We start from the raw sequence: 23092 nt of genomic DNA on the forward strand, positions 1-23092 counted from the left end.
AATGATGTCTAGCTTCATTTCACGTGCCTATTGGCTATTAGTATATCTTCTCTGGAGAACTGTCTCTTTAGGTCATTTTTTAAATTGGGTTTGTCTATTTGTTGAGTTGTAAGAGCTCTTTATGTATTCTAGAAACAAGTCACTTATCAGATATATGATTTGCAAATATTTTCTCATATTCTGTGGGTTTTCTTTTGACTTTCTTGATTGTGTTCTTTGAAGTACAAAAGATTTTAACTTTGATGTAGTCCAATTTATCTATCTTTTCTTTCTTTATGCTTTTGGTGTCATGTCTAAGAAACCATTGCCTAAGCCAAGGTCACAAAATTTTACACATACATTTTCTTCTAAGAGTTTTATAACCTTAATTCTTACATTTTGGTCTTTGATCCATTTTAAGTTAATTTTTGTATATGGTGTGAGTTAAAAGCCCAGCTTCATTCAGTTGCATGTGGCTGTCCAGTTGTTCCAGCATCATTTGTTGAAAAGACTATTCTTTCCCCATTCAGTTGTCTTGGCATTCTTGTCAAAAATGAATTGACTGTAAATTGACTGTGAGAGTTTGTTTCTGAATTCTCAGTTCTATTCCATTGACCTATATATTTATCCTTATGCCAATACTGCACTGTCTTGATTACCATAGCACGGTGGTAAGTTTTGTTTTTTTTTGTGTGAGGAAGATCAGCCCTGAGCTAACATCCATGCTAATCCTCCTCTTTGTGCTGAGGAAGACCTGCTCTGAGCTAACATCTATTGCCAATCCTCCTTCTTTTTTTTTCCCCAAAGCCCCAGTAGATAGTTGTATGTCATAGTTGCACATCCTTCTAGTTGCTGTATGTGGGATGCGGCCTCAGCATCGCCAGAGAAGCAGTGCGTCAGTGCGCGCCCGGGATCCGAACCCTGGCCGCCAGTAGTGGAGCGCGCGCACTTAACCGCTAAGCCACAGGGCCTGCCTGGTGGTAAGTTTTGAAATTCGGAAGTGTGAGTCCTCCAACATTTTTCTCCTTTTTTCAAGATTGTTTGGCTATTTTGGGTCCCTTGCATTTCTGTATGAATTTCAGGATTTGCTTTTCAATTTCTGCAAAGAAGCCAGCTGGAATTTTGATAGGAATGTAATTGAATTTGTAGCTCAATTTGGGGAATATTACCATCTTAACAATATTAAACTTCCCAATCCATGAATATTGGATACTTTTCTGTTTATTTAGGTATTCTTTAATTTCTTTTAACAACATTTTAGTTTTTAAAGGGTAAGTTTTACACTTCTTTTGTTAAATTTAGTTTAAAATATTTTGTTCTTTTGGGTGCTATTATAAATAGAATTATTTTTTTAATTTCATTTTCAGATTTTTTTATTGCTAGTGTATAGAAATGCAATTGATTTTTCTATATTCACCTTATATTCTGAAATCTGGCTGAATTTTATTGATTCTAGTAGTTTTTTAGTGCAATCCTTAGAATTGTCTTTATGCAATATTACATCATCTGTAGAGAGATAGTTCTAATTCTTCTTCTCCAATCTGGATGCCTTTTATATCACTTTCTTGTATAACTGTCCTGGCTACCACCTTCAATGCAATGTTGAATAGAAGTGTTCAAGCATTTCTTTTATCTGGAATGTACTTAACTACAGAACTAGACATTGTATTGGGGGGTGGGGAGTGCAATTAGAAGTATACATTGTATGTGTGTGTATGTACCTCCAAGGTCTTTATAAATTCTCAGGGTGAAATCTTTCATATATGAAGCTAAGTTTATGTTTTGTCTACATACAGTAGAGCTTTGGCATGAAGCACATGTACATGCTGTCATAATTTTAGGTATGGCAAAAATTAAACCATTAACTTTAACTTCTGGTTGCTTCCTAATGTGACTCACTTTTCAAGTCTGGCCTTTCTTCTCGAAGGGTGTTGTTTTTAACCACACATAGAAACTGACCTATGAAAAGTAGCTTATCTAAATATGCTAAGTGGAAAAGCTTAACCTCAAAATGACATACCTTCTAGTGAATAATATAATTTTCTTCATCTTTGTGAAACATTGCCATGGCGAAGAAGCACCGGATCTATTTGTGTTACAAGGGGAAGAGCTAGGACCACTGGGTGGGCGTTAGAGGCGGATTGCAACTCAGTGTAAGATGGGCTTTCAAAAACCTCAACTATTCCATGTTAGAATGAACTCCTTGGTTTACTAAACTATTTTTCATAAGCTTCCAGAATCATCTATATAAAGTGAAAAATTTTACTCAGAAGTATTATGATCTCAAGAATTTAATAAACTTTAATGAAAAAAGCAGCCATTATCACCCCTCAAAATTACTAAAAGTTGTCTTTGAAATTAATTTAATTTTATAAGATAAGGTACACTTCACCTTGAGTCTCTTGGAGTGTACAGATGGATCTGGGGTGACATTTCCTTTTTGTCAAGAGATCAGCAACTCAAATCGACCAATTTTCCACTTGAAAAATACAAAACAAAATAAATCTGATTGTTTGCTGGGGCTATCCCCCTGCCAAAACAGTTCAGCCTTGAACGATGATGCCAGGTTTCCTCCCAGGCCATCTGTTGGGCCTGGCTTACCTTCCTGCAAATTCAAACGCTTCCTGTTTCAGAAGCTTTTGAATTTCCACTCCCTAGATGGTCCTTCCACCCACAGCAAAATTACAGCCCTCTCTAGCTATCTCTGCGTCTGCTCTCCCTCTTTGCTCTGACACTAAGGTTTCTCTTTCGGATTTACAACAATAAAATTTCTTCAGCGGTGAACTCGATGCCTCGAGGAGAATGTAATGTACTTTACCTTTGTTTTTAATTAGATTCCTTCAAGGGAAAACCTCCTGGCCTGGTCTGTTATCTAGCTTTGTCAGAGCTTGTCTGCTTTATCTGAACACTTTGAAGAAGTCTCTTCACCCATATACCACCGGTATGCTCACAATTATAGCTTTTCATAATTCTGGTCAATTGGAAGAGGGTAGAAAGTGGGCAGCACAGATGAAAAGAATGCCTTAGGGTTAATTGCTGATGGTTGAGAGAGGGGGAGAGAGAGAGAGAGGGAGGGAGAGAGAGGGAGAGGAAGGGAGGGAGGCTGTGGGAGGGAGGGAAGGAGGAAGGTAGGAAAAAAGAAAGGAAGGAAGGAAGGAAGGAAGGGAGGGAGGGAGAGAGGGAGGGAAGGATAGGGTGAAGCTTTACAGAATTGCAGAGGCCACTACCCTTTGGTCTCATGCTGTCTAGTTACTATTCAGCTTTTGGCCCCGATTCTGCTTCCGGGAAAATTTAAGATTGCTATTTTGACAAGTCATCACAAGGTGAGAAAATATCAGTGGAAAATTCTCCCTGTAGAGTTCTAAGTGGTTAGTGACAAGTGTTCCTTCCTGTCTGAACCATAGTTCTCAATATCCAATGGCCACAGCAGAATGAAGTTTTCCCCTGATCCTCTAAGGACCCCACCATTTAAAACAGGGCTCCTCTTATTTTCCATAGTCTCCATTGGAGCATGAATGGAGCTAATAATCCTGGATATAGTTAATTAGCTAAATATTGTCTCTTATTCATCAGGGGTGTCTAGGACTCTTGCTCAGGTTCTTGATTCTTGCTGCTTACAAAGTACTTTTGTTTGTTTTCTTCCCTGGGATTTGAGAATAGTCATATAGACATTTTTAAATGTTTGATGTCCCACCCACCCCCATTTATCTTCAGTCTATTTCTCCCTATATGCTCCACTATTTCATCATCATCTATGTCATCATCATCATCATCATCATCATCCATTCCCATGTTTTGTTCTGTTTTGTTCTGTTTTGTTTTGTTCATGATCCTCAGTTTTGAGTCTTGTCCACGTTTTCTAAGGGCAAGCCAAGGGGGTGAGTAGACAACCATCCCCAGTGTGAGGAAGGATGGCAGCTTTCAGCAGGGAATAGGGTCAAGTGTCTTGTGCAAAACGTAACACCTAAGATTAATAATATTAATCTTTTTGTTAATAAGTATGAATGATTAGAAGTATCAACAGGACAAATGACAATTAAGACTTTATTTTCTAAAATTTGACAAGTGAAGGCCTAGCAAGAGCAAAATCTCGTGTTTCTTGAAAGAGTGAAAGCTAAGGCTCCAGACTCTCATTCCCCATGTTCATTTCCCCCAGCATGATGGTAAACTCTTGGTGAGGGTTTTCAAAACATCTCAGTATGTTTCATCCTAAGCGTGAAAAAATAACAGTGACAGTGAAACCTAGTAGGGAGCAGTGAAGAACAGGCTAAGAATGTTGTCTCCTTCAGAACAGTTGAGTCTCCTGTTAGAGAGGGATGAGGGTTATGGTGAAGGTGATGGGTGGCAGATCCTAGAGGGGCGTTATTGGTTTGAAAACAATTCTCATTGTCCTAATTACCTCCCGAGGATGGCTGCAGAAAGCAAAGTGGAGGTCCTGCTGAGCTCCTCAGGTTGCTTCAAGTGACTTCGGAGCTGCAGTATAATGGCAAATATGTTATAAACATCCTCAGCTTTACGGGAAGCTGCACACACAGAGCAAAGAGGGACGTGGAAGTGTCTGGTTTAAGCCTCTTCTTTCCAAGATCCCCAACTACTTCAGTCCTTAATGAGAGGAGGAGATGGGTCTTTGGAAGTGCTTTACATTGAGTACTTATAGGAACCCAGATGCACCAGTTGTCTCCTTTAGGTATTACTGCCCTGATTCTTCAGTGTACAAGATGAATAATTTACCAAAAAGCGATGTAAGTATCTCTTTATTATTCATTATAATGAACTCAGATGGGAGTAATCCTCCGCTCTGCTGGAATCCCCTAAGGCTTAGCGTAACCAGACTCTGCTTGCTTTCCCACAGTTAATTTGAGGGGAAGAAGACTCTTCTCTCCAGACTTGTGGCCTAACTAGGACTTAAGCTAGTTGAGGTGCGTGTGGGAAAAGGAAAGTGGGAGGCCTAGGACCGGCTGATAGCAAGGACCGTGTGAGGTCAAGTGTTAAGAGCACCAACAGAAGATCTGTTGGGTGCCAGGTAATGAGTGTTACAAAGGAATGTCAAAGAATAACAGAAATCAGTAGTCAAGGTGTACTCAGGAAGTGCATAATTATTTTCAGTATTCACCTGAGTAGAACACAATTAAGAAGGTGCATCCACTGGCTGAAAAGTATGAAGTAAATTATACATTTTTCAACCAATCTAAAGATTTATTCTTTCTTTCTCTCTTTCTCTTTTTCTTTTTTTTAATCTTTTCATTTCTTCCCTCTCTCCCCTCTTCTTGCTTCCTCTATCCATTTATTTATTTAAAATCCATTATAAGGAAACTCAGCTTTCCCATATTATGATGAATAGTTGGGTTTTCACAGCATACCTTCTCAAACCCTCTCAGTAATAAGCTTCTGTGAAAAGATCCTCCTCCATGGAGAGTTCCCGCAGCTCAGCCAGTCTGAAAGTTTTGCACAGATGTTGGAATACTATCGCATACGTGTTTCTGCCCTTCACTCAACGCATGAGTGAAATGGGGAAGGCTGGACAAATTCAGGCTGCCTTCAGGTCAGACTTCCTGTTCTTTGTGTTTCCTCTGAGCAATCCAGCGAGTCCAGGGAGCAAAGAATACTTTCCTCCTCTCAGACTGGCACCCTGCAGCCCAGAACTCTAGGTGATACAAATTAAAAGTAGCAACTCTCTGGGCCTGAACTGGAAACATTTGCGAAAGTTAACCCTGTGACTTGATTGCCCCCAGGGAACATCTCTTTCTGGGCCTCTCATGGCCCAAGGAAAAAGTTTGCCTGCCTTCTATTTTATTTTTTTAAGGGAAGATAGTTCGCATAATCTATATATAATAAGCCACTATTCTGGAAAAGATGATTGGTTTATTAAAAATATGTAACGTATATTTTTAAGCGGGCTGAATTGACATTCTACAGGAGAAGTGCTTGTGAGAACGCAGAAGCACGGGTGAGAGCATCTCTTCCATCCCTCCTCCTCCATCTGGCCCTGCCCGTCTGTCTGTTTAATGAGGGTGTTATTTTTAAAAACTCAAATAAGGTTTTGTTCAGATGTTAGTCTGTTCAGGACAACACAAGATGAATCAAGCAAACTTATTGGCCTTTTAGTCGGCCACGAAGCCACGATCACTTGAACACACACAATCTCTGTTTCCTAATGTGACACAGCGTGGTCTATGGGTTGGGATCAAAAGAGGTGGATTCCCTTCCTAATTTTCCAAATTTTGTAACTGGTGTATGTGTACACTGGAAAATGGGCACTACAGGAAGGTCAAAATTATTGTAATGTTTGGGGTATCATTAATCTTTAGTTTTGAGTAATTACAGAAATATAATAGCAAATATTTATTAACATTTACTATGCTCTCAGAACTGTGATAATAATGTTAACAGGATTATTTCTTTAATATTCATCACTATCTATGATTTTTTCAATATTATTTCCATTTTATTAATGAGAAAACTGATGCTCACAAAGGATCAGGAGTTTAGTAAATTACAGACCTGTGACAGGAACTCAGGCACCTCTTATTAAAATATTTATTCTCTTAACCAGTATATTACACAGAAATCCTGTAGATAGGATAAAAGCTAATCAATTTTTAGCATTTTTTTTGGTTTCATAAATAAATCAGTCCTTTAGCAGTTTCTAATGTTTCGCCAGAACATGAAAGGGGAAGTGTTTGTTTATGCACAGTCCAGGAGAAAGAAGAATGATCTTTGAGGTTCTGCCTGTCTTTGGGATTCCATGATCCCTTACGTTCTACGTGGGAAGGTATTTTCAGGGAAATCCGTGGGCTGTAATTTCTGCGCTGCCAGAGTCTTTGCTCCCATGATACTCATGCTGGGAGCCTGTGGCTGACTTGCTCCATTCTTCAAAAAGATATCAAGCGCCCCAGACTCTCTACTTTTAATTTAAAATTTTAATTTATACTTTTCCATGGATGATACTGAGACAGACAAGGCAGTGAATAAATATGTCAGGATAATCTATTGAATGGAATTAAAATGGTGTGTGCTTGGGAAACATTTTAATTTCATCTTGCTCACTTCTTTGCCAACTATAATGAACAAATTGGGAGGCTGAGTTTTAAAGCTGTTCAGGATGTGGAGGCAGGAACAGCAGAGTGGGAGCCAGGCGACAAATAAATCATGTGAATTGGTCTAGGTGACTTCTCAGGGCATCCCTGGCTAGCCACGGGGCCGCTTCTGAAACAGCTGTCTGTGACAAGTAGGCAGGTGTGAGGGCAAATGCCCTCATTGCCTTTTACAACTCCACACGGAATTCCACACCATTGGCAAGGACCAGAGGGGCAAGGAATACGGGGCTGGATAATGGGAAAGGAGGGACATTTATCATTCTTATCCTAATAGACACTTTTCTTCTTTACCAAAGGGCTCATTGCTTCTTAAATGTCTTTGCCTTATGCTGTACCACTACCTTTCAAGACAAAGTTGCAAAGGAAGAAAGTGGAAAAAAGGAAGCATTCCAAAGCCACATGGTGATTCCAAGTATGAGATGACCATCCACCAATTGCTTACCCACTGCATCTTCTTTGGAGAGAGTCTTTACTAAAATCCATGTTTGTCTCTAAGATGCACCCTTCCCACTGCCTCTGAAAAACTGTTTCACCAGCTAATGGTGTCTCCTTAGGTTGGGAGTGAGGCCCTTAGAATAATTTTTGCTTTTCCTTGGTGTGCTGCAGTATTTGTGTAGTAAATGTCTCTTAAAGGATTTGAATGTATCACTCTGAAGCTCCTGACCTGAAGTAATCCATTCAACTGTGATCCTATTCCCTTACCCCATTGCTTTTATACCCTTCAGCACTTACACAGTTTGCATTTGATTTCAGTAATCTCTCAATTTGCTTGAGAATGGAATGTTCTGGGTATCTGATTCTTCTAGACTGAGGATTGTCCTATTTATACAGTAAAGCTGCCCAAGACAAGGACACCACTGCATAAGCTATTGGAGCCTGTGGGCCAACTGAATTCTCTTTCAGGTGTGCACAATTGTGTTGATTGATCTCTCAATTATGTGTTTTTAGAAATACAGCGTTTTACCAACCAACGGTCATCAATCTAGAAACCAGCCCATCAACCACTGTGTCGACATACTGTGAAGGAGGCCTGATAAAAATACAAAGTTAAAGTTGTCTCAGTGGCTTTAGCTGAGAAAATAAACCTTAAGGGGAAATGAAATCCTACTGCAGAACTCTACGTAGGTCCAGTACAAAATGCTTCTGAAGAGTGAGAAATTTTCGGAAAAAAAAGGAAATTTTATTAGGAGTGAAAGAATCTATAGGTAGACTGGAAAAGCACCAGATCAACTTGCGAGGTAATGCTAAAAATGTAAACCTTACGTTATTTCTGATCTGTTAGCCAGCAGAATAATCTCTCTTGAAACTGCGCTCAGACGACCCTAAATCAAATTCTATTCTTTATAGAGTTGAAAATACAGAAAGAGAAATCTTCAGAACTCCTTGGAAAATGATAAGCAAATGGATTCAGTATTACTTGGTTAAACTAACAAACACTCTCTGATAACAGAGATTGAATTATATTTTTCCAAATGAAGCAACAGAGCCCTCTGACAATAGTAATACGGCAGGCTCTGTTTAAAGAATGTTTGCTATTTGCCAGGTGCAATTCTGACTCTTGTACGTGCATTACTTCATTCCACCTTATAATAACATTGAATAAGGCTGTGAGATAAATATGTTCATCCTACTTCGCACTTGGAGAAATGGAGGTTCTGAGAGGTTAAACAAAATTCTTGTCCTAGGGCATCTGGTACTAAGTAGCAGAGCCCTTGTCTGTCTGATGCTGAGGTCCTCTCTGTAGAACCACAATATACTATCTGCATAACGCTCAATTTACATAAGTCAGCAAAGCTCATAAAGAACTCTTGACTCCCACCATCATTCTCAATATTGTCAAGATCTACCTAGGTGATCCGTCTGGCCTGGAAGTTGGGTTAATCCCTCTTTGACAAGGGCCACCATTGCACAGTCACCACATATTCCTACTTTCTGTCATGTGCAGTCTCTTTCATTCCAGCTCATTTGCTCAGGGACCTCATTAAGCCTTCCAGTGCATCAAACCCACTAGGTTCTCTCCATCCATCAACCCCTCCTATCTTCACTTCTCCTTTTACTCAATTATTTTTCAATTCTTTTAATCCTTGGCTTCTTCTTCTCTCTTGCTCATCAGCATACCCTAACACTGGATGAGCCCAACCAAACACGTTCTCTCTGCCTGCAGCTGAGCAGCTGAGCAGTGCTGGAGGATATCCTCAAAGCTGGCAGAGTACTGTCACTATAAATCCTTGGCCCAAATGGGACCTCAGCACTGCCTGTGTGTGAATCCTAGGATAGCTCCCCAGTAATTTCACTCTCATTTTCTGCAACAGCTATTTCACTTTCTCTTGCATCCACCTTCTCCTCTCTCCTACTCTCCCATTTACCTTCAACTGATAACTTTGCCCTCTACTTTGGAGAAAATAGAAACTATCACTCAATGGCCTCCTTGCTTTCCCTTAGCCAGATTCACAAACCTATCTGTGTTTCTATTATTTTTTTCTTCTCCTGTGATACAGCAGATGAAACACTCTCCATCATGTGCTTTAGAACCGTTACTTTTTCACCCTCACCGTAATTTTTCTCTGCGAGTTATCCCCTTTCTCCTGCATCATCAGTTGCTCCCACTCAATAAGACCAGTATCATTAGTCTGTACTTACGTACTGGAATGTAAGAAAGCTGGTCGTTGTCTTATTCACAGTTGCATCTATAGTGTTTAAAATTGGGCTACTCAAAGAGGGGTCCCCAGCACGTCAACATAATTACAGAGCTCGTTAGAAATGCAGAACTTTGGTTCCCACCCAGACCTAGTTAATCAACAAGATGCACAGGTAATTTGTGGGCGTATAAAAGTTTGGAAAGTCTGAGCACCCAGTAGGTATTCAGTAAATAATTTTAAAATGAATAAATGAATTCCTAAGTGTTTCCGATCTTAAAACAAGCAAACAAAAACCCTCTGGAGAGCACAATGCCCTTTCTGGCTCCATTTCTCTTCCCACCTTTGCTGCCAACATTCTTGAAAGTGTTGACTACAAATATTGTCATCAACGCTTCACTCCGCATTCATTCCTTACCCACTTCCTTCACTCTGGCCCCCCACTCCTTTCCTAAACTGCAGACCCTCTCGTTACAGGACGGTTTTCTTATGTCTGCATGGATGTCATCATCTCTTCACTAGTCCTTCTGCCTCTTGTCCTGCTATAGTTCATTCTCCAAAGGAAGCCCAGCATATTCTACTAAAAAGCACAATTTAGATCATGGCAATGCCTCGCTTTAAACCTATCCGGGGATTCCCCATTACACCTAGAAGAAAATGCAGACTTTTCATTGTAGAGATATGCACCTCCCCAGCCTTGAATCTACCCATTTCCCCATCTGCCATGCTTGGACCACTTTGCCTTCCATTCTGTTCCTTACCTGAGTCAACCTTTGTCCCAGGGCCTGCACATCTGCCCTGTCCTCTATCTAAAATGCTCTCTGTAACCAACATATGTGCCGGGTGTTCTGCCTCAGTTTTCAACCTTAGATTAATTGTCACTTCTTCAGAAAGCCCTGTCTCTAGACTGTGTATCTGATAGGGCTTCCCACGCCATCTCCCATACATGACTGTCCTAATGGTCACCTCAGTCCAGTCTGTAGCAGTATACAGGTATTCCAGTGGTTTGTTGATTGAATATTGCTCCCATAAATCTGAAAGTACCATGAGGGTAGAGACAGTGATTTTCTGCTCAACATCTTATCACTAGGAGCCAGGAGAGTGTCTGGCACTTATAGGTGCTTAATAAATATTTGTTAAATGAATGGGTGAATTTACACTTTTTATTAAGTCCATGAAAGTGATAGGGTATCTTTTATCTCTTGTATTCTATCATTCGCCTAAGATCATAAGAATCTTGAAGGCAGGCACTATCTCTTATGATGGTTTGGGTTGCTATTTTTATTTTGGCCTTGCCTCTGTCTCCTTGGGAAACTAATAAAGCTGTCTTCCCAACATGCCCTGTGAATTTACAATGACTTGAAGTCTGGAAAAAGCAGCTCAATCGTTCATTCTTTTGTTCAGAGAACTTTTTCTTGCCTTTTTGCCTACCCTTTCTTTTCATAATTATGTTTAGCCACCATGTGCTTTGCCTTCTGTTAACACAAGAGGAGTTCCCCCCTCCTCCCACAGCCACATGGGTTAACTCCTCTTTCATGGTTGTGAGCAATATCCTCCTCATTGCGGAGCCACCTTTCCACGTGAATTGCTCCCTTCATTTTCCTTCATCCTATCAGGTGCTCTGTCCTGAACTGCCTTCAGCCTGGCTACCTCACGTGGGTGGCAAGGAGTATGAAGTTGCTCTCTGTATCCAGGCAGAGGCCTCACTGTGCTTTGGGGATGGGAAGTTCTCCTTGCCTGCTTCGGGACACACTGAACACTGTTCTGATGGACTCATATATCATCGGTCATGGCTGAAACCACAGCACATCATCATCCTGCACCTGATTTTCTGCTTCAAGTGACACCATTATCATGATACTCTACACTTTCCTTGGTTTTGTCTCAGATACTCTATTTCCTCTGGGGCCCTCATCCTGCATGCATTTGTATAGGTTTTCTCATTTTTATCTGGATAGCACCCCTCTCCCATCTACACACATACACACACACACACACACACACACACACACATGCTCTCTTACTATGTATTAATGTAGGTCTGCACTCCAGCTGCTGTTAGTGTGGCTCCACCTTCCAATTAGGAACAATCTGCAGATGTCATGTATCTGGCAGCCTCTTGCACTATGGAAATATTTTCATACCGGACCCTCTCTAAGCAGCTCGAATCCCTCCCCCTCTTCTGCTGAGGCACTCATGTATATTCTCCACTAACACCTTATCGGCAACTATTAGCTCTAGCAGAGTTATTACTCTTGCTGAATTTCGACTATCTGAATCATAAGATTTTCCCTGACATAACGTAGGGTCCTTGTTGGTGCTCTAGGGTTGGCTGTATTTGTAACTCAGGAAATAACTGAGTAGTTAAAGCTTCCCAGGAGAACAGCTTTGTGCAATTTAGAATACCTTGAGAAATGATCTAAAAATATTTCATTTTGGCTTGCCTCCTCTCTTTTCTTGTAAAAATTCATTTATTTTTGGTCTTTGAATTCTCTAATGCAAGATCTTCTCCCTCTCTTTTTTCAAACTGGCATTATTAATATAGTTTAATACGTGTGAAGTTCTTAACTGAAATTCAGTTAACTCTCAATTCATGAAAATAGGCAAAAGACAAAACAAAAGCAAAAAACAAACTAATATTGTGGGTAAATTTAAAAAGGAAATTCAGAGAAGTGCATTTTGAGCTTTAACATTCAACCCCATCACCTTTATCGGCATTTCTTAGATTGAGGACTCTCTAGAAGGCCATTTTAAAGGCATGGGGCTGGGGTGGGCAGAGACAGGTTCTCAGGGATTCCTGGTGTAACATTATTTTTAAAATTTTATATACATAAAATTATAAAAATAGGTGTAAATGCCTTAACCTTATACCCTTATATGACTCCAAAACTAAAATTATAAATCGCATACATATATGTCCACTAAAATTAAAATCCACAACATTAATTTAATGGAACAGATGATGTTTTATTAAAATTAATTTCCAAGTTGCAATGTGAATATGGTACTGACCGCCGTGAGAACATCACTTTTGACTTCAGCATGTGCCGCGTGATGACCAAGTTCTCTTCCACGTTGGTTCATTCCAACTTTTGGGAACCTTCACTGTCATAGTGGACCCTGGCATCATTCAGCTCTCCTTGTCACGAATGCATCGCTGACACAGTAAGTCCACTTCTGTATTTTTCTCATTAGCCTGAAACAATGAAAGAAGTACTCTTCGATATCATTGTAATAATAGACACAAATCTGAACATTTAAATCTAATTGTGTGGAAAACAGTGTGGAGATTCCTCAAAAAATTAAGAATAGAAGTACCATATGATCCAGCTATTCCACTGCTGGGTATTTATCCAAAGACCATGAAAACATGAAAGTGTAAAGATACATGCACCCCTGTGTTCATTGCAGCGTTATTCACAATAGCCAAGAGTTGGAAACAACCTAAGTGCCCATCAAGGGACGAATGGATGAAGAAGATGTGGTATATATACACAATGGAATACTACTCAGCCATAAAAATAGATGAAATCTTGCCATTTGCAACAACATGGATGGAACTTGAGGATTTTATGCTAAGCGAAATAAGTTAGAGGGAGAAAGTCAAATGCCATATGATCTCACTCATAAATAGAAGATAAAAACAACAACAAACAAACACATACAGAGATTGGATTGGTGGTTACCACAGGGGAAGAGGGAGAGAGGAGGGCAAAAGGGGTGATTCGCACATGTGTGTGGTGATGGATTTTAATTAGTATTTGGGTGGTGAACATGATGTAGTCTACGCAGAAATAAAAATAAAATGATGTACACCTGAAATTAATATAATGTTATAACCAATGTACCTCAATAAAAAAGAAAATAAATAAATAAATCTAATTGTGGTCATACCACATCCAGCATATGTATACATTATATTTTCCCAGAGTATTATGAAAATGAAAACACTAAATTAAAAAATACAAGTAGAAAACCCATGGACCCTGTGTGTGTGTGTGTGTGTGTGTGTGTGTGTGTATATAACTCATAGAGAGACGTACACATACATATATCTCCAAGGACATCTATTTCACCTTATGTAGGTTCTTTTTTTTCCAGCTTTATTGAGATGCCATTGACATATAACATTGTGTAAATTTAAGAAGTCTAACATGTTGATTTGATGCATTCATTTATGGCAAAATAATTACCACTATAGCATAAGCTAACACTTCCATCCCATTCCATAAATTGCATTTCTTTTTTTTTTTTAACTATTATTTATTTATTTATTTATTTTTTCCCCCAAAGCCCCAGTACGTAGTTGTATGTCATAGCTGCACATCCTTCTAGTTGCTGTATGTGGGACGCGGCCTCAGCATGGCCGGAGAAGCGGTGCGTTGGTGCGCGCCCAGGATCCGAACCCGGGCCGCCAGCAGCGGAGTGCGCACACTTAACCGCTAAGCCACGGGGCCGGCCCTAGCATTTCTTTTTTCTGGTGAAAACATTTAAGATCTACTCTCTTAGCAACTTTCAAGTATATAATAGAGTATCATTAGCTATACTCTTATGTGGGTTCTTTTGATGCCAGTTTGAAAAACGTTGACTTACATCTTTTAGTCATTATAAATATGTATTGATCTCCTTCCTACTAGATGCCTGGTGGGCTACGGGAGGTGCCGGTGACACAAAATGAAGACTGACTTGGTTATTATCCATGTGATATATATGCTCTTCTACATAAGTGCATGAATAATTAAATCCAGTGTTGTCGTTTCTGTGAGGAAGTCCAGGATCTTCATGGTAACATTGCATTACAGAGAAAGTGGGAGTTTGGAAGGATGAGCTTGTATTAGAGATTAAACTCTGTTTGCCAAGGTCTACTCAGTAAGGCAGAGAGGCATGCAACATATTTTATATGGTACATATGTTATATCCCAATAACAAAGGTGGAAATATAAGGGCATTTTCTAGTTAACTTCAGTGTCTCAAAATGCCAATTGTCAATTCTTTGAACACCAGCATCTACAATATCATCCATATGGAGAGACACCATTTGTTAGGCTGGTTTAAAAGACTTGTTCTCCAGCTACCAGATTATCTAAATGTTCCTGCAGCTATCTATGCATGTAAGGGAGGTGTGACATTTACTTTAGTTAGACTTGATTTTTAGACATATATCGTATTGCGTTCAGAGTTAAGATTGTAAAAACTTCAACATCTCGCATACAGGCCACAGGGGGTCATTCCTAACCACTCTGTCTCAAACATGTCCCCAGGCCCCGTGGCACTCTCCATTCCTCACCCTGCTTTATTTATCACCACTCATAATTTCCTAAAACTGGTATATTTATCTACTTACATGCTTTCTTTGTCTCACTGGACATCACTTTAAGGGACATGACCTTTGTCTGCGTATTTCCCAGATTCTCAGCTCCTGGACCATTCTCTGGTATACATTAGACCCTCACGAAGTATCTGTTGTGTGAAGCATGGCACTTTTTAATTTTGAATTTTCAGAAGCAAAATACAGAAATAAAAACAAATGTAATGAGCACAAACAAAAAAAAATTAGAGCTGGCCAATTTCACTTTTTAGGAAGATTTTATCATTTTGATTAAATTCCAATCTGTCTCTTGTCTGGTTTCTTTAAGGCAGTGGTTCTCAAAAAGGAGTCCCCAGACCAGCAGCACTGGGGCCCAGCAGCTCTGACCTCACCTAGGAATTCGTTAGAAATGCAATTCTTAGCCTATCTGAACCAGAAGCTCTTAGAAGTGGGGCTCAGCCACCTGTTTTAAAAAGATCTCTGATTCTGATGCACACTAAAGTTTGATAACCATTGCTTTAAGTCATGGGTTTCCCCTAACTGCACCTCCTCCTCTGAAAAAAAAAAAACAAAATGAAAACAAATAAACAAGATGACCCTGCATCTTAATCACACGTTCCACGTTCAGTGGAGCTGGAAACGATAACTTCGCCTGCAAAATCTCTTCGCTCTTCCTGATTCTTATTTCTACCTCCTTTGTTCCCACGTACCTAGAGGCGGCTTAAGGATGTGCAACAGTCACTTCCAAATATCCTTCCTGGTCTCCTAAGCTATTTGATCTCTGACGAGAAAATTAAATAAGAACCATAAATTTGAGGGAAGCTGATTGAAAGTTCCAGCCAACACTTACTGGCCTTATTACTTGAATTCTCGAGCCACAGGCACTTTCTTTTTGAGGAGAACACCACAGCCCTTAAGTCCAGGGCCTCTGGCACCAGGCTGCCTAAGTGTAGATTCCCTTCTCTGATGATACCAGCTCTGGATTTCAGGGTCCTAAACCCCTCTTCCTGTTTCCTTATCTGTGAAATGTGGATCACAGTAGAGCATACCTCAAAGGGTAGTTGTGAGGATAGAGTGACCTGATATATGGAAAGTTCTTAAACTGTGTAGTCACAGAATAAGCACTATATAATTGTAGACATTATTTGTGATAGAGTTGTAATGAGTTCTGTGTTATCAAGGACCAGTAGGTAGGGTTAGCTTAGAATATAAGAATTTCAAACACCTGAAAGAGTTTTCAAGAAATCAGAAAATTGTCATTAATGTTTCTGGACTTTCTTCTTGGATCTCTCTTATTTGGCATCAAAAATTCTCTGCTATGTGCTTCTTGTTAATGAAAGTCCAGAACATAGCCATAAACAGCAGGGAAGGAGCCAGGTTTGGAAGAGCACTTAAGCATATGAAGTCCTTCCCTGAGCTCTTCTTCCTGCTGCTCAGAAGATGGTAAAAGAGTCCTATGGTAATGGAAGATAGCAAGAAATGTTGAAACTACAGTTTCTTCTGAAGCACAGAAACATTATGAGGAAAATAACTATCCTCAACCAATATCGTCCTTCTATCATGTTTGTCATTCGTGATGTCCTAGGACTGCACAGACTCAGTGAACCAGTTCTGCCCCACTCGGAGAGATAGATTTACCCAGTTACTCCTGTATTTGCCCTCCATGCCCACTCATGAGGCCCAGGTTTGAGAGCAGGTAAATTGGGCCCTGTTCATCCATCTGGGGTATATCTTCCTGAGGGGTACATGAGCCTGTCCGAGGGCTGTGTGGCAGGGCACTGAGCGAGTGCTCTGGCCCTGGAGGGTAGATTTGGATTGATGTGCTTCAAAGTCAGCTCCTACCAGACCTCATGGTAATCTGAACTGGTTGTATGTACCCTCAACCTGCAATTTGGGGTCTTATACAAGGGCAGTGATAGTTTTAACGTAATACTTTTCAAGATCTCAAATTTCCTAAAATCAATCTGCCTGAGAAAGTGCCTGAGATTGAATTGTAATTCTGGCTCTCCTTTCTGACTGCTCCCACTTTACTAATTGTCCAGGAGAGAATTTTCTGTCACTTTCTTTGTCACGTTCACCACCCAGCTATTATCAGAGGGTCACTCTTGAAGGCGAGTCCCACCAAAGTAAAGCAGAGAAGTACTGAGGGTCACTGCACATTATTTCATCAGTAATAAATTCATGGCAAAGCTGGTGCCATCTCTATCTTGGAATTAGGATGCAGACATAGAAAGAGATGTTTTCTACACAGAACAGTGTGATTTGACATGTTAAAATAAACAATATTTCAATTTCCCCACCTATCTGAGTGTATTGGGTTAAACAAGATGTTTCTAAGTGAAAGAGTAACATATCTTGAATAGTCATTTGAAAAAGCCTGGTAAAATGTTAGCAATATACTGTCCAGATAGCGAGAGAGAGATTGAATGAATTTAATACTAGGTTACAAAGCCTTTTGCAAATCAGGTATTTTCCAATTCATTGCTTTAAAAGAAATTGAAGGAGGAACTAATTGAATTGTCAGCTGTGAGATCATTAAAATAATTTTTGAAGCTATATTATTATGTGATTTTTGGCATCTATCTTGGAAGGGGTTCAAAGAATTGAGTGACATTGCTATACAAGATTTACATTTCCATCTCTTTGCTTATGTGCATTAGGTTTCTCTCAAAGCAAAAATAGGAATAGAATTGATCCTGAGCTCTATTTCATTCAGGCAGTAATGATGTTTATTCACTGTATAATTTTAAAAAACCTCATCTATCTCATTAAGAGCTATATTTCCAGTAAAAGTTTACTTTTTATGTTTAATTATTACTTAACAACATGTACAGTATATTAGTATATTTATGTTGTTTTGTCAATATTATCCTAGTAATAACTCATTCTAAAAGAAAATATTATTACTCAGAGCTTTATGGTCACAGAACATAAAATAAATTTAAATTTAAATTTTCTCTCTCTATATAGTTGCAAATAAATATGACAGCTGATCAATAAAAGATTTTTAAGCATAAAATATTATATCAGGATAAAGTCTTGTAGAGGACATATAATGGAAACACAAGTTTAAGTTTAAAAAAGGAATGATGACATTTTATGAGTAAAAAAGAAAAGCTTGTTCATGAATTTTGGAAATAGAATATCATGAGTATCAAATCACTATGGTATTTAAATTCCATTGAAAAAATATATATCTGTGTGTGTATATATAGGTGTGTGTGTGTATATATATATATATATATATATATGAATATTGTGACATTTTAATTTTAAAATGTGAATATTCTCCCCAGAATACAAATGCATCCTTTGCAACTATAACTTAAATTTTAGAAATTATAAAGATCTTTTCTTGCCATACTTTGAAAGCACCTAATTATCACCCCACCCCTGCCTCATGGCCACACACACCTACTGAAGGACAGGTGGGCCTGTACATAAAAAGACCTCTGTGATTGAAAGCTAGTACTGTTTTTATTCCTCCTACAAAATGGAGAGAGTACCTTTGCAGACTGAAGGCTTTCCCCTTTCACAGAGCTGTCATTTTGGTGCTCCAGTGTCATTCTGTTCCCTTGACCACTCAGACTATTTCAGGCTGGTCACTTTGTTTCAAGAGAAAAGAGCATGTCCAAAATGTGCGCCCTCTCTCTTCCATCGCCAGTGTCTTTGGTGTTCCTCCTGGCTCCTGGGCCCTGTCAGAAGGATCTCTGCTGTCAGTCAAAATGCGATCAGATTTGGTGAGGTATGGCCGTGTTTTCCGCCTGTCTCCTCACCTGGAAGTGCTGGATTCACGTTCCTCCTCCCCAGGAGGCACGCCTCACCCTCTCTGCTTGGACATCCGGAGGCAGCATGGCTGTTAATCACACTTTCCCATTTGCCGGGGTACTGCAACTCAGGTTCCGACTAGAACATTGAGTAGTGCGTGGGCACACCCAGGGCCCTTTACCATGGACTTCATTGCAAACCCACATTTATAAAGGATTCCATTCTCTCAATTTTCCATTGAAAGGTTCTAAGTTCCTGGGGCACATATGCAAATTTTCTTCCTGACCAGCAAGTACAATTATTTCTTTATTAAATCTGATAGCCTGCAGGTCATATACAGCAAAACGCAAATTCCTTTTGGGTCGATAGCCTCCAGTTGTTGGGAAGAGTCGGTGAGACGTGGGAGAGGCAGAGGTATCATCTTTATCATCTTTACCTTGGTGATAACAGAAGTGACATCAGCCACATTGTTCTCTCTGGTTGGGGTGTGGGGGGGCTAGGGAGAGGAGTGCAAGAGGGAGGAGGAACTCTGCCTGACCCTTGACCATTTTCTCCTTTCCTCCCCTGAAACCTCAAGAGGTAGCCATCACTTCCTCAAAAAGTGTTGGCTTTCTTTGCAGAAGCTTTTTAGTTTGATGTAGTCCCATTTGTTTATTTTTCCTTTTGTTTCCCATGCCTGAGGAGACATGGTATTCAAAAAGATAGTGCTAAGACCGATGTCAAAGAGTGTACTGCCTATGTTTTCTTTTAACAATTTCATGATTTCAGGTTTTACATTCAAGTCTTTAATCCGTTTTGAGTTAATTTTTGTGTATGGTGTAAGATAAGGGTCTACTTTCATTCTTTTGCATGTGGCTGTCCAGTTTTCCCAACACCAACAAAATGAAAAGACAACCTACTGATTGGGAGAAGATAATTGCAAATCATATATCTGATAAGGGGTTAATATCCAGAATATATAAAGAACTCATAGAACTCAACAACAACATCAACAAAAAGCCTGATTAAAAGAGGGACAGAGCATTTGAACAGACATTTTTCCAAAGAAGATATACAGATATACAGATGGCCAACCGGCACGTGAAAAGATATTCAACATCACTAATTATCAGGGAAATGCAAATCAAAACCACAATGAGGTATCACCTCATGCCTGTCAGAATGGCTATTATTAAAAAGACAGGAAATAACAAATGTTGGAGAAGATGAGGAACAAAGGGAACACTGGTACACTGTTGGTGGGAATGTAAATTGGTGTATCCACTATGGAAAATAGTATGGAGATTCCTCAAAAAATTAAAAATAGAGCCAGCCCTGATGGCCTAGCTGTTAGTTTGGCATGCTCAGCTCTCGCGACCTGGGTTCTGTTCCCAGGCGCGGAACCACACCACCTGTCTGTCAGTAGCCATCTATGGCAGCAGCTCACATAGAAGAACCAGAAGAATTTACAACTATACACAACTATGTACTGGGGCTTTGAGGGGGGGAAAAAGGAGGAAGATTGGCAACAGTTGTTAGCTTAGGGTCAATCTTTCCCTGCAAAAAAAATACTGCTACTAATAAAACTACCATATGATCCAGCTATTCCACCTCTGGGTATTTATCCAAAGAACACAAAAACACTAATTCAAAAAGATATATGCACTCCCACATTCATTGCAGCATTATTCACAATAGCCAAGTCTTGGAAGCAACCTAAGTGCTCATCAATGGATGAATGGATAAAGAAGATGTGGTGTGTGTGTGTATATATATATATATATATATAATATATACATTATATATATATATATATATATATAGGAATACCAGTCAGCCATATAAAGGACAAAATCGTGTCATTTGCGACAACATGGATGGAACTTGAGCATATTGTGCTGAGCAAAATAAGTCAGAGAAAGACAAATACTGTATGATTTCACTCATATGTGGAAGATAAAACAACAACAAACAAACAAACACATAGATACAGAGAACAGATTGGTGGTTACCAGAGGGAAGGGGCATGGGGGGAGGGTGAAAAGGGTAAAGGGGCACATGTGTGTGGTAATGGATGGCAATCAGACTTTTGGTGGTGAACACAATGCAGTCTATACAGAAGTTGAAATACAATGATGCACAACTGAAATGTATATAATGTTATAAACCAATGCCACCCCCATAATAATAAAAGTTATTGACTTTCTAAGGTGAATTTTACCAATCCATGTTATAAATTGTAGTTTACAGGCTTTAGGCAGTTTAGTGGTACAAGGAGATTATCAACACTAGGGAAGTCGGGAGGTAGATATGTTTAATTTTTACTAACAACAAGTTAAGTATTTGCTTTGTGGAGTATCTGTGACCTATTTGAAATACGGATCCACTTTCTCTTTCCTAGACCCCTGGGCCACTTCTCCCACAGGTAGTAAATGTGCTCAAGAAATGTAAATTAATTTTTATAAGCCTAGGGGGAAAAAATAAGATGGAAAGCAAATATACAGCAAAGATATTCACATAATATGTTTCAAATCAAATGAAAATGATTTTGTATGATCGGTTCTTCAGGATGATTCAGACCACTGTTACCCTATATTTAGGATGTTTCATCAGTAATTGATTGTCTCCTTTTAGCACTGGGTTATGTTGTTTCATTACTCCTTGAAATACAACAACCACGTTTATAATATAATGTCTCAATACTGTCTTTCTCCTTCCCTGCCCCCTTTCTTCTTCCCTCCTCCCTTCCTCAATGTTCCCCTCCTCCTTTCCTCTCCTCCCCTCCCTCCACTTCCTCCCTCCCCTCACCTCTCCCCTTCCCCTTACTCCCAGGTGTACCATAGATGACCGAGTCACCCGGGTGGCCTGGCTAAACCGCAGCACCATCCTCTATGCTGGGAATGACAAGTGGTCCATAGACCCTCGTGTGATCATCCTGGTCAACACACCAACCCAGTACAGCATCATGATCCAGAACGTGGATGTGTATGACGAGGGCCCATACACCTGCTCTGTGCAGACGGACAACCACCCTAAAACTTCCCGGGTTCATCTCATAGTGCAAGGTGAGTCACAGCTAAGATCAGGGTTGGTGTTCCTGTCAATGATGGAGGGGATGCATAATCTCAGTCTTTGCTTCTACTCATGTATGAAGACACAAAAAGCCATTTTTCTCTATAGAATCCAGAGACTGAGTGTATGTCCTGGATTCCTTCCCACCTGCTGGGTTTTTGATTAAATACTCAATGCCTTCACAAAGTTTCTGAATTTTATCTCTGTTCCTTCTGTTCTTATTAATAAGTTGTTTAGCATGAGCTGGTTGAGCTATCTTAAGTTACTTAGCACTCTGGAGTTGGGGGAAGATATATTAAAAAATAGACACGGTACTACCCTCTGTGCCTTTTAATTATCTTTCATAGGCTTATTTCATAATAAAAGGTCAATAATATTGATGTGAAATCATGTGACTGTGACTGTTTTTGGATAGTTGCTGGTTGTGCATGTTCCAGAAGGAGTTCTGAGTGCTCTTCAGTCAGGTCCTCTTTGGCACTGCTTCTGAGTCTCTGTGTTCTCTCTTAGCCCCACAATGGAGCTGAGATTAGGAAGAATACTAGTCAAAATGGTATCTCCAGGTCTATGTTGGAAATAAATCTATATAATTAAAAAAAGTTGGGGAGGAAATTCCTAACATCCTCTCCCATTCTCCCTTAAAAAATCTGAATCAGTATAACCCAGGCATAGTATTTAACAGTTTTTCATTTGAATTTCACTTTGTAGGGAAAAAACAGGGCTAAAAAAATGTTCAGAATCTCAGATATCAAATATTAAGAATTAACGACACATTCAGATAGCAGTTATGAGAATTTGAGAACCATTTTAAACAAGGCAAGAATACAAATGAACTTATTTTGAACTGCCCCCAGCTAACCCCCCACCCCCATCACTATGTAAAGCAATTTCTGTCAGGTATTAACTCATGGTAGCAATGAAGTGCTAAGCAGACTAGTTCCCAACCCCCAATGACATATCCTTCCTCCACCAGATGAGAGATTTGGGTGGGCCTTTCTCAGAGTCTCCTACACTGACATCTTGGGGCCGTACACTGAGCTCTTGGAAAGAGTTCCTGTGTGGGATTAAGTCTTTAATTATTGCCTTTCATCAGATCCCATCTCCAGTAGATTCAATGGATCTTTTTCATTTTGTAAAATGTGTATGGCACCCTTGTATAGCTAATATGTATTCCCTCACTCCTGCCTTTCTAAAAAAATATAGTCTTGCGCATTTTAGTTGGTTTCATGGAGAGTTTGAGTAGAAGTTGGTGTCTC

At 39.7% G+C, this 23092-nt stretch overlaps 1 protein-coding gene and 1 long non-coding RNA gene across 2 annotated transcripts in view; one reads left to right on the forward strand and one right to left on the reverse strand.

The window, feature by feature from the left end:
• OPCML (opioid binding protein/cell adhesion molecule like) overlaps positions 1-23092 on the forward strand; it is a 473626-nt gene that overhangs the window by 232718 nt on the left and 217816 nt on the right. Inside the window, exon 2 of the mRNA XM_058544787.1 lies at positions 21600-21832. Within this exon, the coding sequence (XP_058400770.1) occupies positions 21600-21832 (233 nt within the window). The remainder of the gene's footprint in view (positions 1-21599; positions 21833-23092) is intronic.
• Positions 12665-18947, reverse strand: LOC131408244 (uncharacterized). The gene is made up of 3 exons (XR_009220735.1): positions 18527-18947; positions 15057-15172; positions 12665-12908 (listed from the first exon to the last, which is right to left on the reverse strand). It is a non-coding gene; the product is annotated as an uncharacterized LOC131408244 (long non-coding RNA).

This window comes from Diceros bicornis, chromosome 7 (genome assembly GCF_020826845.1).
Source record: "Diceros bicornis minor isolate mBicDic1 chromosome 7, mDicBic1.mat.cur, whole genome shotgun sequence".
NCBI lineage: Eukaryota > Metazoa > Chordata > Mammalia > Perissodactyla > Rhinocerotidae > Diceros > Diceros bicornis.